The sequence below is a fragment of the Danio rerio genome, chromosome 10, assembly GCF_052040795.2.
Source record: "Danio rerio strain M-AB ecotype USA chromosome 10, GRCz13ab, whole genome shotgun sequence".
Taxonomy (NCBI): domain Eukaryota; kingdom Metazoa; phylum Chordata; class Actinopteri; order Cypriniformes; family Danionidae; genus Danio; species Danio rerio.
The window spans coordinates 9,923,034-9,938,357 of record NC_141030.1 but is presented as its reverse complement, the minus strand read 5'-3'; the positions used below and the strand labels follow the sequence as shown (position 1 = coordinate 9,938,357).

Genomic DNA, 15,324 nt, shown 5'->3' with positions numbered 1-15,324 from the left:
TGCCAATATTAGTATAGGATCAGAAACACTCTTCATATTACAGTTACTAACACCACAGTGTTATACAGACACCTCACCCCCGAACTTAACCCCCCGATCTCCTAGATTTTCAGGGACAAATGTTGTCAGGTATGGATTAGACAGACTTTGTATTTGTAGTCATTCATTTCTGTTTATTTGATGACTAGTCGAGATTTGGCTTATTCTTAGACGTCTATTAGATTTTCAATGACAGCCCAAATTTAGCCTTGTTTCAGCCAAGACGACTATCTTTAGATGTCTATTAGACATCTTTTAGACATCTATTAAAAATCTTTTAAAAACAAAAAATGCTTACTTTTTTTCATCAATACTTAATCATTTCTTTATCCAACATCAGCAACATCATCAGAAACTTTCTTACAAACCAACATCCAACATCAGAAACTTTCTTACAAACAATCCATTCATTCATTTTCTTTACGTCTTAGTCCCTTTATTAATCTGGGGTCGCCACAGCTGAATGAACCACCAACTTATGTTTTACGCAGCGGATGGCCTTCCATCTGCAACCCACATACACTACGGACAATTTTGCTTACTCAATTCACCTATAGCACATGTATTTGGACTTGGAAACCGGAGCACCTGGAGGAAACCCATGCAAACATGGGGAGAACATGCAAACTCTACACAGCAATGCCAACTGACCCAGCCGAGGCTGGAACCAGCAACCTCCTTGTTGTGAGGTGATTGTGCTACCCACTGTACAACTATGATGCATAAACAATCCATATTTCTGGAAAAAAAACGTACTATAATTGCAATACTAATGTGCTTCATGTAGGCGAGTGGACTTGACAAACCACCTGTAGTACACACTCTTTTCCTCTCTGTATGCATCAGACACTTTCTAATCAAAAGTACAAAGTTCTTGGAAAGCATTGCACAATTCTGAATGTGCTCCACACATGTAGTGGGTTTGACAAACCACCTATAGGACACACACTCTCCATATGATCAGAGAAATAATAAGCTAACTTAAACTTGTCATATAGTTTACAAAGAATATTTTTTTATGGTCGTAAACAATATAATAAACGGTTCTTTTACACTAGCTTATAAGTCACATTGGATAAAAGCGCCTGCTATATGAATATATAAAAAAATAATAATAATAATAACTAGAACCTAAAGTTTATTGATAAACTTTGATGTTGGCTTGAGAAAGCCAACGTGACTGCACTAGGACTAGGAATGGCAGTTGGCAGGAAGCACGGTGGTGGTTGCTAAGTGGTTGCTAGGCAGTTGCTAAAACAATTATGGCACTGTTAAGTGGTTGCTAAGCAGTTGCTAAATGGCAATGCTCGTGTACATGTTTGATCAAATGCTAATACTTAGTAGGCATTTCTAGCATATGTTATTGCATTTAGATAATCATTCATAGCATGTAGCTAATCGTTATTAGCACTTGGCTTCCATTATCATTGTTACCATGCATAGTACACAGGAAGTCCCATTTGCTAGCATGAGTCAAACAAGCCAATGCCCAGGTTTCTATGATGTTCTGATGTAGAGATATTGCTATTTTTAAATGGTTGACAGGTTAGTGATGATACATCAACGCTTCTTGGCAATATGAGTGATCTTAATCAACCCCGATGTTTCTATGACAGTCTTTATGAGTGTCAAAAACTGGACTTGAACATTATGTATTTCTGGTGTTGGGTTGCGGCTGGAAGGGCATTCGCTGTGTAAAACAAATGCTGGATAAGTTGGTAGTTCATTGTGTTGCGGCGACCCCTGATTAATAAAGGGACTAAGGGAATGAACATTATGTAAAAATGGCTTGCAGTATTTTTTTTGAAAATACATTGCTTAATAAGTGTGAAAGTGATACATGAAAAAATGGCTTGCCATATCAGTAAAAAATATGGAGTTTAAGTCAAAAATGGCTTGCCATATTATAAGAAAAATAATGCTTAAAAATTATTTATTGGAAAACTATAAGTCTGATAAACCTTAAAGATATAGCAACAAAATCTAACACATCTAAATACAGCTTTTGGCCAAATTTGGGGCTTGTATCATTTTTTTATATGCCCGGATTATAAAAATTTAATATTTAACATTTTTTATTAAAAAAACAATAAGTCTTATAGGCATGAGGAGATATAGCAACAATCTTGAATGTAGAAGGCACATTTTGACCACATTTGGGCCCTGTGGCATGAACGGCCTAGGAGGAGATACGTTTGTTTTCAAGGACAAAGTAGCATAACAGTATGTTGGCTTTCATAAGCCAGAGTAGCATAACAGTATGTTGGCTTTCTCAAGCCAACATAATTAAAGCTACAAATGTTATATTTAAAAACATGACAGTAGGTATTTTTCCATCCAAAATGCAAATTAACTTTATGTGCAAAACTGGATTATCGCATAACAGACGTGCGAATAAAGCAGCACTTCCATCAAACGAGTCAAAGCAAACAAAATCGTCAATTCCTGATTAACTGGCACCAAATATCAACAGTACAAAAGGTAATTTGCTGCAGTAGGAGTAGCTGTGTGAATCTTTTCTTCATTTAATAAATGACTTGTGCCTCAGGAGGCAATCCTGACATGCAGTGAACACTCGTTGGCGTTTGAAGACGTGAGATGCGAAGCACAGACGCTCTTGATTCTGGAGGTAATTAATAATATAATAACACTAATACTGAAACGTTTAAGGCATTTTAGAATGACCAAAACAACATTTCAGATGTTTTACAATGTGCTCAGCCTGCTGGTTTATTTATTTTTATCATCACATGATCTCTTATAACAAAACTCACATGACTTTTTTAATGCGGATAAACGAATTTGTTCAGTAAAAGTGTTTCCATCAAAGTTTATGCACATCTTTTCTTATTGAATAAAAAGTTTATTCTACTCAGTTATGTGCATGTTTTTTATTCGCATTTTCCAAATTTGATGTGCATCTTGACGTTACCATCAACCAGTTTTATATGCACAAATCCACAATGCGCATAAAAATAAGTGGATGAAAATGTAGCTATTGAAAAACTTTCACTATTTTATGGTTTACCTTTGCAGCGTCCCCACAAACCACATGTGTTTTGAACTGCAGTCAACTATTAATTCAACTCAACACTGCACAACCAATGTGACTACTGCAGATGTGCTAATGCTAAAATGACATATTTTGCAACCCTAGTGTGTGTGTCTGTGTGTATGTGTTTGTGTGTGTTCTCACTTCTCCAACTCCTCTTGCGTGTGGGCAAATGTACAGCTGGCTCCTCTCGGGCAGCCGCCTTGCTGCCGTAAGTCCCTGCACATACTTGTTTTGTACTTGCTGTTGGGTTGAGCCTGAACAAGAAAGCAGACAACTGCATATTTCAGACAACGGCTTCATGATCAGGATCATGAATAAATATTATTATATTATTATAATAATATAATATTATAGTATTGTTCTTGCATAGCTAGAAAAAAACGTAATGTATATGATTTATTTAAAGTAATAATGTTAATAAAGTTGGTAATTACTCATGTCATTCCAATCCACTAAGACCTTTGCTCATCTTCTGAATACAAATTAAGCTATTTTAGATTAAATCTGAGGGCCCTATCATACACCCGGCGCAGTGGGGCGCAAGGCGTGACGCAGTAGTCTTTTGGTAGTTTCAGCTTGGCGCAAGAGTCGTTTTGAGGCGTTGTGCTACGCTGTTTAAATAGCAAATGCATTAGCGCTCATTTGTGCGCCCATAGGCGTTCTGGTCTAAAAAGAAAGGCGTTCTGAGGCGGACCGCTGGCGCGTTGGTATTTTGAGAAACTAATAGATTTTTCATTAGACCAAAACAAACCCGGTCTAAACTCCGGCGCAGAGTTGTGCCTCGCTTACGCACTGCTTAATACGCACAAGAAAGCAATAGGCAAATATCTTTACATGAAAAAATGTAAATATTAAGGATATATATAGGATATAATAAGAATAGATATAGAATATAAATATAAAGGATTAAAATATTACAAAACATATTATTTTCTAGCCTACATAAATATGAAAAACCACTGCTTTTATGTCTTCTTCATCTCGGGAGGCTTTTTCAGTTCATTCATAACAATTTGCTTTTGTATAATGTTATTATTATTAGCAGTATTATTTATTATATCCATATTTATATTTGTTTTATTAAAAACAAGCTTAGATTTGCCCACCTGTCAGGTTTTAGACCATATGGGGCACAGCATGTGTTTTAGGATATAACTCAGGTTTTTGAGCACATTTTGCTATTATTATTAATTTATTTGTTTGCTGGAAATTAGAACTGAATTTAGAAATAGTTTTGAAACAAATCTTTGCGCTTAACAAACAAAAGTATTTATTTATAGACTAATTGATGTCTGTGCGTAAAGGTTTCCCTATCCAAGACCGAAAGTGAAAGTGATCCATTATCTCTCATTCTCAGGCAGTAGATGCTCTGTTTAACAGTCTTCTGTTAAAAAAAACTGTTAACTGTTAACTGTTTGCTTGTGAAATGCTCATTTTTTCCACTTAGACTTACTTTGCGTCCTGTAAATAGCGAATGCGCTTTTGGCGTGACGCAGCTGACTCTTAAAGGGAATGGGAGATGAGACTCTAATTGGTTTATTCTTAAAACACACCTGAAACCTATTAAGAAAATAAACTCAACCCTTTTAGACCATGCGCCGAAGCGCAAGGCAGATTTCCCATCCTTAAATTAGCAAAAACGCGTCCTGACACGCCCTGAAAGTGTTTGCGCCCTGCGCTTTGCGCATGGACCGTCAAAATAGAGCCCTGAGAGTTCACTCATCCTCCATAGACAGCGTTAGTCAAGAGATTTTCAAAATCCAGAAAAGAAGAAAGTTGACTTTAGTGGTTCTGTAATCTGAAACTCCAAGAACACATTTGTGCACCGAAAAATTGTAAATATGTTTTTGTTCTGTTTTTGTGCTTTTGTCTTCTCTTCATTGTCGGATCATCAAGGTGCACATTTACTTGGGGCAGTACAATGCATTGCCATTAAAGTCAACAGCGCAACATGTAAGCATTGTATTGTGCATAGTAAACAAGTACCCTTATCTGACATGGGGAAACAAAGCCAAATAAAGTCATTTTTGCAGTTGTTTGGCATACAAAATTGTTCTTGAAGCGTCATATGACTACCGTTAAACCACTGAAGTCAAATGATTTGACAATCTTTTGACTCTATTTTTGGACTTTGAGAGACCCCTTGGATCTAAAATTTCTTAATTTGTTTCAAGGACTCTCAGGTAAAGGTCTCAGGGGTTTGGAATGACATGAGCGTGAGCAATTAATTATATAATTTTCATTTTATATAATTTTATTTATTACAAAAAATCATCCAGATTGATACAAACAGGTTAACAGATGATGTACAGAATGAATGTAGCTAATAAATGAATGTGAATATACTGGTTGTGATCATTTTGGCCTGCTACCAATTGAGGGTATTCTATTAATGTATTTACTTAAGTGAATTAATAATAAACAATAATTGTACACAGTTGTTTATAGTAAACGTTAATTTTAACATTTAAACAGCACTCCTGTTAAATTGTTATTATTTTAGATTTTTTTCCATAAAAAAAAAAATACAAATAGGACTTGCTCTAGAAGAAAAAATAATGATTGGAATTACTTTGAAAATGTTCCTGCTCCATTAAATATCCATTGAGAAATACATTAAAAAAGAAAACAAATATTTCAATAATAATTTAATAATGAACAATTTTGCCCTCAATCTGTATATTGCATATATTTAAAATATATATTTTAATATTCAAATGAAAAAACATAAAAGTAGAAATATTAAAAATGTTTTTAAAACATATTAATAAAATATTTCTTTAATAAATATTAATGAAATATTATGCTATTTGTGTAATATATATATTCAAGTAAACTATTTACAGTTGAAGTCAGAATTATTAGCCCCCCTTTGAATTTTTTTGTCTTTTTTAAATATTTACCAAATTATGTTTAACAGAGCAAGAAAATTTTCACGGTATGTTTGATAATATTTTTTATTCTAGAGAAAGTCTTTGTTTTATTTTGGCTAAAAGGAAAGCAGTTTTTAATTATTTAGAAAAACATTTTAAGGTCAAAACTATTAGCACCTTTAAGCAATATTTTTTTCGATAGTCTACAGAACAAACCATCGTTATACAATAACTTGCCTAATTACCCTAACCTGCCTAGTTAACCTAATTAACCTAGTTTAGCCTTTAAATGTCACTTTAAGCTGTATAGAAGTGTCTTGAAAACTATCTAGTCAAATATTATTTACTGTCATCATGGCAAAGATAAAATGAATCAGTTAGTAGAAATTAGTTATTAAAAGTATTATGTTAAGAAATGTGCTGAGAAAATCTTCTCTTTGTTAAACAGAAATTAGGGGAAAAATAAACAGAGGGGCATATAATTCAGGGAGGCTAATAATTCTGACTTCAACTGTGCTTCATACGTTTTAGGTCTAATATTGATGAATCTGAATAACTCACTGAATAACTACATCATAGGATGAATATGTTTTTAAAATTCAAAAATGCTGTATATTTTAACAGACCATCCAATTAGCAATACTGCAAAATTACCAATAAATAATAGTGTGAAATCAAGGGTAAAGTAAACAGCTAGATCTGTCACATACTACATTAAACAATGTCAACCTTCTTGAAAACCCCTAATACATTTACATCACAGTAAAACATTTTGCATTTCTGACATCTATAATTAAAGTAATATGGAATGAATGTATTCAGCAGATCCTGAAGCAATACCTGAGGGCTTTCAGTGCTCTTTTTGCTAAAATTTTGGATGAACTCCACCAGCCCATGGACAACAACCTTCACGGCTAGTAACACACTCTCCAGCTCTGGCCAAGATGGAGCAGCTGCATCTACACACACACACACACACACAAATAGCGGTTATTTCCAATGATATTATCTCATGGTGTTTGTGGAGGTGTAAGAGCTCACCAGGGTTGTGGTCGATGCCGGCCAGCAGCTCGAGAGGAGCTCTGAGGCTGTTCAGGTTGGCTGGGTCTCCTGTTCTCTGCAGGATTATGGTGAGCTCCTGCACGCTCTTCGCAAAGGATTCTGGGGACTGAAGCTGTAGTGGAAAAGGACAAAAGCAGTCATAAAGATGAGAGCCAAAACATTTTCTAAAAAAAGTCTAAAACTATTTACTTTCTTTCACAGAGATAAAAATTATAATGCGATCAAGAAAATACTACAAAAAAAGTGATTTCCAAATTAAATAATTTACACTTTAAAATGCTGGGTTTCTCTCAGTTTTGTTATGTTGTCCCAACACAAATCGATTAAGTTAACTTCATCGTTTTTACAAATTTAAGTGGATTGAACATAAAAGAATTACGTTGTCCTCAAAAACTCTTAAAAATTGTGTTGTTTCAACTCAATTTAAGTAATTTAAACAAGCAGCAAATATAATTTTAGAGTTTAGTACAAGCAAGAACAAAACTTAAAAAGGTAATTGTAGACACTTTGAACTTATTCCAAGTATATTTTACTTGTGGTTTATGTTTACAATGACTTCGCTTACATGGACATCAGTAGTTAAATTATTTGCATTAATCTGAATAAGACAATAATATGATTAAGGTGTTTACATGAGTTGCTTTTCAAATGTTCCTTTCATGATCCCTCTTTACATGTTATAGCACATAATTCGATTAACATCATTGCGTCACCAGGCTATCCACATTTCCTCCCAAGTTTCATGTAATTTCAGGTGTTTCATTTTTGATTTGTTGAACCTAATTGCAATTTGACACTTTCACTTTCATTCAGGAACATTTCATGCAAGCTCCCCGTGACAAACGAGATATTGGATGCGAGAATAAACTGCTGGACGTGTGTTGTTCAAATGGAGTTTGACACCACACGCCGTATGGGAAAAAAAGCGCTGCAATTAATGTTTGTGGTCCTTCATTAACTCGACAGGTGCAGAGAATAGTGTCAAACAGCCGAGTGTGTATGGAATATCCTGTCGCAAAATGCAGCGAAAATCCTACATGGCGGTAATAGTTTGATTGCTGTGTTTACATGTCTGTACTGCACTTCAATAATGCGACTAAAATCTGCATACTCTACGTCTTAATTCGATTTCTCTTTAGTTCGATTATGACTTTAGTCGGATTAAATTAATCAAAAATCGCTGTTTACATGGTAGACTCTTAATCAGAGTATTATCTTGATCTAATTAAAACTATTATGATTGGTGTCCATGTAAACATACTCAATGATTCTTTAAAAAAAACCTAAATTAATAAAAAGGATGATTGCAATTTTTGATTATGCGATGCCCATCATGCACTGCTTTTTTCACGGCTCATGATGACAACACCAGTTTTCAAAAAGTTTAGGTTTGCTATTTTTATATTACCCCAAAGATACATTGTACACTAAATTTCAGTTTTAAGTACAATAAACGTATGAGCTGAAGTTTATTAACCTTAACTGAGTGCTAACATAGAATTTACCATTTACTTTTTACATTTTAATTCTCTCCTTAACTAAATTGCTGAATGCAGAAATTACATTTGTTATTTTTATCAGATTTTTTGGGTTTCACTTTATTTTGATGGTCCCTTTAACGCATTTTGTAGAATTTATGTTACATTGCATCTAAATGCCAACTAAGTGAAGTTTATTTATAAACTAATTTCGAGAGGATCACGTGATTATGACTGAACACAGCTGGTTCTGCATTAGCTACGTATGATCCACCACTCAGGCCAGTCCTAACCCACTATAAAGAGCCAGGGTTTCTCACTACAGCCATCTTCGATTTGAAGAATCCCCCCTTCCACCCCTACTTCTCCACCTTTCCCTTCATAGGGCGGCATGGTGGCCCAGTGGTTAGCACTGTTGCCTCACAGCAAGAATGTCACCGGTTCTAGTCCTTTAACAGGCCATTTCTGTGCGTAGTTTGCATGTTCTTCCCGTGCTCGTGTGGGTTTTCCCTGAGTTCTCCGGTTTCCCCCCACATTCCAAAAGCATGCACTACATGTGAATTGATCAACCTAAATTTAGCACTACAGTCAAACTCTCATCCTGCAGCATATCTCTTCATAGCATTCATTTTAGTCATCAGCTCTTATCAAGGGGGGAGTTGTCGAGATCTACCTCAAGGCTCCCCCCTTGCCCTGCAAACGGGATGGAGCCCAGGGCTTAAGGACCTTTTGGGCTCAGGGCTTTCTTCCGGGAAAGTATGTCAAACTTGCTTATAATCAATCATCAGCTAAGTGTGAAGTCTTGAATTCTCATTAGATTATATTACATTAGGCTGTTAGGTTAAGGTTAGGGTTAGTGTAAGTTGACATGTACTTGCAAAGTTTCTAATAGTCAGTTAAATGTCTGTTGAAGAAGCAGTATTAACAGATATTAAGCAGACAGTCTACTATAACTCAAACAAGAAGCAATTGGCATGTAGTTGCAACCTTTAGTCAACAAAATGTCCAATAGGGACCATAATTCTTACCAAAAGTCTTACCAATTTGTTTTATCAGTTGTATCATATAATACTATTGATTTCCAATGGTTAAAATGAGGTTGTTCTCATTTTAAATTTTTTACAGGCATTCCTTGTCAGGGTTTCAGGAAGGATGAGGGAGCGAGGACTCAAATGCAACAAAAGATGGTATTTATTAATAAAAATAAAACAAAAAGGACAACAAAAACCACCCCGAGGGGGAAAAACATAACTACAAAACAAACACTCAAATAAACTTGGATGGGCTGGCAGGACAAACAGGACTGGATAGCACAGGACATGGAAATAACGACGACGAACTGGCACAGGACTGAAAACATGATTATAAAGTAAAAAGTAAATTGACACACAGGTGAACATGACAAACTTATAATGAGTTAACAAGGAGGGTGGGACTAGACAATAGACGGGAGAGCGCATGACACAGAGAGACAACACAAGCCATGCGCTCACATAAAACAGGACAAGAACATGCAGGTAATGAGAGAACTCATTAACCGCATGTTCAAGACAACAAACACAACACTGAAGCACACGACAAAAGCACGTGACCACAATGTAAACACATAGCCACGTGCTTTGACAGACGCAAGACATGAGCACACAATTACTGAAAACACTCACCGTGCGCTCACACACGCAGCGTGCATGCTTCATCCCAGCGCCAACCAAAACCGAAACCAACAAGACTGAGATGCTGGGAATGAAACACCACGCTGCAGACAGACAAAAATAAACACGAGTACAAGAGCGCACGCGCGTCGGAGGGACGCAGAGCCCGTGCGGCCGCATCAAGGCACGCGCACACACGGAGACACACATAATGACAGAAACAAGTGCTCTTGAGCCGAGCACAACATGACAGGATTAGACATGACTAGTGTCCTGATTCTGCCACCAAAACAAGAATTTACATGACCAGAATGGCAGAACCCTGACATTTTTTTTTTTGTTAATGAACATGAATTTATATCTGCTTTCTCAGCTATAAAATGGGAGCAGGATTAACTTTCTGGTTTCTATAACTATTTTTTGTTATAACTTTGTCTGATTTATATATCTTTAAACTTTAAACTTAAATAAAGGAAGCTATTAACCTTTACCAGAGAGTATTGTAATAATAATAATAATAATAATAATTTAGTATGTAAATCTGTTGTTGACATCACATTTCCTCATAGGTCGATGTTTCTGAGGGTTTCAGACAAGTGAAGGAGATACAGGGCAAATGCGCAGGTGAGGCCTAATCACAGCGCGTTGCTGTCAGACACTCAATGTAAATCCAGACAGACACAAAATCATAACGAATGCTGTTTTTTAGTGGTTGTTGCAAAGATAGCCTAGATCACTAACAGGCGGATCAAGCCTGTAGAAGATCCAGAAGCGTCCTATACAAACTAGGCATCGGACGATAACCGTTATCAAGGTATACCTTGGTTTGGAAAGGGCAAGTTTTTAAAGCGGTCAAACTTTTCTGCAATACCGTTCCTAAGGTATTTGTACAATTTTTTTATATACTTTTTTTTTTTTTAGAACAACAGCATCTCCAGCAGAAAAGATGTCCAAAGATGCCATTTTAAATTGTAAAAAAACTCTGTTTTTGAAACAAATGAACACAGCAGAAGTCCACAATCCTATAGTCTGTAATTCCAATAGTCTGACATGTTTACTGTTCCAAAATATTTTAAAAGTATTACAAAATAAAATATGTTGTGTTCAAAGGGAAAAAGTTTTAGTTTTTTACCCAGACATTTAGAAAGAATATATTTTAGAACAGTAATCACAATACAGAGAAACCGTGATATTTTTATCCAAGGTATCATACTGTTCGAATCTTATACCGGCCCATGCCTAATACAAACGGGGACATACTGTTACTTCAGTCCCGCTCCTGCTGGGTGTTCTTTTGCACCCGATCATTCCCGTTATTCACCCGCTGTCTGCTTGAACAGTTTTCTTCTCGACTGACTGTTCCTGCTGAATTAAGAGAGAAGAGCCGACCGCTCTCTCTTTGCTTAAGTTTCATTCACTATGATGGTGCTGATATGTGAAACAGAGCTCTCTGGAATCATATTAAAATCATAAAAAATCATAAATAAAAATACATTATTGCCTTGGTAATGCAAGCATAATGTAAACAAAAGTAATCAATACTTCAAAAGTGCTCAATTCTTAAGATGTGTTGACATAATTATTATCTGCATAATTGGTTGAGACTGTTGAGTCCAGATGTACAATAGAAAAAGGGGAAATTTAAGCTTTTTCTCTAACTTCTTAAGCAATTTATTTGAACATATAGTAACATGCACATCTACAGGCATATGTGTGAAGCTGTTACATTGTCAGGTGTTTGTTACCCAATAAGTGTCTATTGTTTTAAAAAAAATTTGTAGCCATTTTTTTCTAAGCATAGCACATACCATACCGTAACAAAACCCTAAAGCCGTGATAAATACCGAACCGTGAGTAGATTGAACCGTTGCATCCCTAATAGTTTGTTTACTTAATAATTATAACATATCGAGTTAACTCTATTTTTTTTAAGCCAACTAATCATTTTTTAGAGTGTACTACATATAAGTTACGATGAGTAGGTGCAACACACATAGAGTACCTTATCTATGATGGACTGCATGTGAGATTTGTGCGTGAGGTCGCCGTACAGCAGAGATGACCACTGCTCAGGTGAAATGCGCAGTCCTGCTTCCATCGCGATGTGAACAATCTGAGCATCGTGTTCTCGCCGCAGGGCTTCATACGTGCGAAACTCTTCTTTGAGCTGCATAAGTGACGAGTCTTCATCACGTTTGGTCACCTGAAAAAAGATGGACAGAAATGCATGTACACGCTTAGCACAAAGCTCTATAGTTTGCATCAAAATCAGCTGATTGGCATTTTATGTAAATGATCTTATTAAGGTGATTGATTTCATAAGGCGGCATGGTAAATCAAGCTAAGAAAGATTCCATAAGATTCCTGGAGCAATGCTTTTTTTTTTTTTATCTAGTAAATTATAAATTCATTTAATTTAATTGTCTATTCAGAATCATAGGGTAGGATAAGCATCATCTGTAAAATTTTAGCTAGAAAAATTTAATTTTATTACATACCACATAATTTTATTATAACTTGACAAATAAACATCTGTATGAGCAAAAGAACAATTTTGGTGTATCCCTTTAAATGCAAATGATTTACAGAAGAGGGTATAGACTGTACAAGCTATTCTGATAAAAACAACAAGACAAGCAAATTTCACACAGCCAAAATTTCAGGAATGACCAGAAATATGTTGGAAGTCATGGAGACTCTTTTGTTCACTGGTACACTCAAAAATCGGACATTTGTTTTTTTACATTTTTTTTTTTTTTGCATAAACTAGGGGTGTCCCGATACAACATTTTAACTTCCGATACGATGCCGATATTGCAGCCTTTAGTATGAACCTATACCGATATAAATTCGATATCAGCACAAATCATGAATACTTTACTTTTACTTATTGCGTTGAGTGGAATGTATGAACAGCTACATCAAACTGAAAACAAAAATCAGCAACAGTAAGTATTGGAAAAAACAACTAATTTATTAAATATTGGTTGCATAAATGTGAACCTTTTACATAAGAATATATATAAAAAAATTAAAGAATAAATATTAAGATCCCGAAAATATATTAATTGAATAAACAAAAATATATTTTTAAAGTGCAAAATACTAATTAAAGGTCACTTCAGTATTTTTTTACCATCAGCAAATGGTAGAAACAGCTGAGAGCAGGAACATAAGAAAAAAAAAATTGTTAACTAAACAACTGCTAAAGGTTGAGTGTCCAAAGTTTCAATTTCACACACAGCAAATTTCACACAAATATTTTCATGATCAGATCTATTTAATCTGTATTTGTATCATAAGAAGATTATGGGCTCTATTTTGACGGTCCATGCGCAGGACGCGTATGTAACGTTATGCGTGTGACTGAAACAGCACGATGTTGTGTTTAGCTTGTTTGTTCGTTGCTGTGTGTGTGTGTGTATGGGCACACACGCAAATGAGAGGTGTGTGTGTGTGTGTGTGTGTGTGCGCGAATGAGAGAGAGAGCTTTGTCTGTGTGTGTGTGTACGCTTGGTGCTTGTGTGTGTGTGTTTATACAGACAGCTTGTTATAGGCTGTCTATACTCTGTATAGCTGGGTGGATTTCGTTTTTGTTCTCCCCCCCTGCTCTTTAGTGGGATCAGGCACGGCAGGTAGAAAATGGGGCGGGGTCGGGCAGCGGGACAACAAATGCTGAATATAAGCGGGAGCGGTTGGGTTTGGGCTAAAACCTGGCGGGAGCGGGATTCAAAATTTAGTCCTGCGCAGATCTCTAATTTGATGTCCTTCAGGGGGATCAAGCATTAATTAGGGGTTCAGTGGGACTCAGGTTCACATTACACAAACCAACTGAACTCTGTGGTCAAACGAACCCGAGTGCACACCAAAAGTGCCAGTGTAAAAGCGCTCTAAGATATTGCCATTGCCAGGCACTTTATATCCACACCATATCAAGTTACGACACACTTAACACATCTCATAACTCTTTTCCTGACTCTCTTCCTGATTCATGGCAGAGATTGAGCACTGAGTGTAATGGCCATAAAGTTATCAGCAGTTTTAGCTCAACGGTTTCCGCCCTGACCTTAAAGCAGGAGGCTCGATACAGCAGCTGAACCACATGCCCGATGCTGGTCTTTGACGCCTGAGGAAACCGCGCTTCCAGTTTCTGCACCACAAACAGAACCAGAACCTTCCTTGACAGAGCAGATCCATCCTCCAGAGCCAACAGCACCAGCTTCAGAGCATCCTCCTGCATGGCTGAAATACACACAGATGAAGACATACGGTCAGAGCTGAGATCAATGTGAACTCGTCAGGCTGGAGGAATTGAGTTATGCTCTGGTGTTCTCAGACTCGAAAACTCAAAATGAGATCAGATGGGGAAATCAATGTTTTCCCATTCAGAATCTGCCCTATGAGCAATCATCACTGACAGCCAAGCACAAACACACTTTTGGATTTTGTTTTTTATATACATTTCAGGAATAGTTTGGGTTATTTGTAACTTTTTTTGTAAAGTAGTGATAGACAATATTATCAGTTAGGATGATAAGCCTAATGACTGCTTACAGTTGTATCATTAGCATTAGCCATGAAACTTACTTGTATTTTTGCTAATATTATTTATACTACTCAAGGCTCATTTATTGGGTCAAGAATGAAGTATTTTTTATTTAGATTTGTTAAATGTAAATAATCATATATATGCATATATGTGTGTATATACAGTTGAAGTCAGAATGTTTAACCCCCTGTTTATTTTTTCCCCAATTTATATTTAACGGAGAGAAGATTTGTTCAACACATTTCTAAACATAATAGTTTTATTCCTCATTTCTAATAACTCATTTATTTTATCTTTGCCATGATGACAGTACAGAATATTTTACTAGATATATTTCAAGGCACTTCTATACAGCTTAAAGTGACATTTAAAGGCTTAACTAGGTTAATTAGGTTAAATAAGCAGGTTAGGGTAATTAGACAAGTTATTGTATATCGATGGTTTGTTCTGTAGACTATCGAGAAAAAAATAGCTTAAAGGGGCTAATAAATTTGTCCTTAAATTGGCTTTCAAAATTTTTTGTTCTGTTAAACATCATTTGGGAAATATTTTAAAAAGTAAGAAAAAAATAAAAGTCTAATAATTCTGACTTCAACTGTATATTCATTCATTTTCT

The 15,324-nt window shown here is 35.8% G+C and overlaps 1 protein-coding gene across 4 annotated transcripts in view; it reads right to left on the bottom strand.

The window, feature by feature from the left end:
• Positions 1-15,324, bottom strand: part of rc3h2 (ring finger and CCCH-type domains 2) — a 64,182-nt gene that overhangs the window by 34,050 nt on the left and 14,808 nt on the right. For all 4 annotated transcript variants that reach the window (XM_087270206.1, XM_087270207.1, XM_087270208.1 and 1 more), the window contains exons 5-9: positions 14,226-14,401; positions 12,162-12,362; positions 7,009-7,141; positions 6,808-6,926; positions 3,236-3,348 (exon numbers count right to left, since the gene is read on the bottom strand). In XM_087270206.1, coding sequence (XP_087126332.1) covers positions 3,236-3,348; positions 6,808-6,926; positions 7,009-7,141; positions 12,162-12,362; positions 14,226-14,401 — 742 coding nt within the window. The remainder of the gene's footprint in view (positions 1-3,235; positions 3,349-6,807; positions 6,927-7,008; positions 7,142-12,161; positions 12,363-14,225; positions 14,402-15,324) is intronic.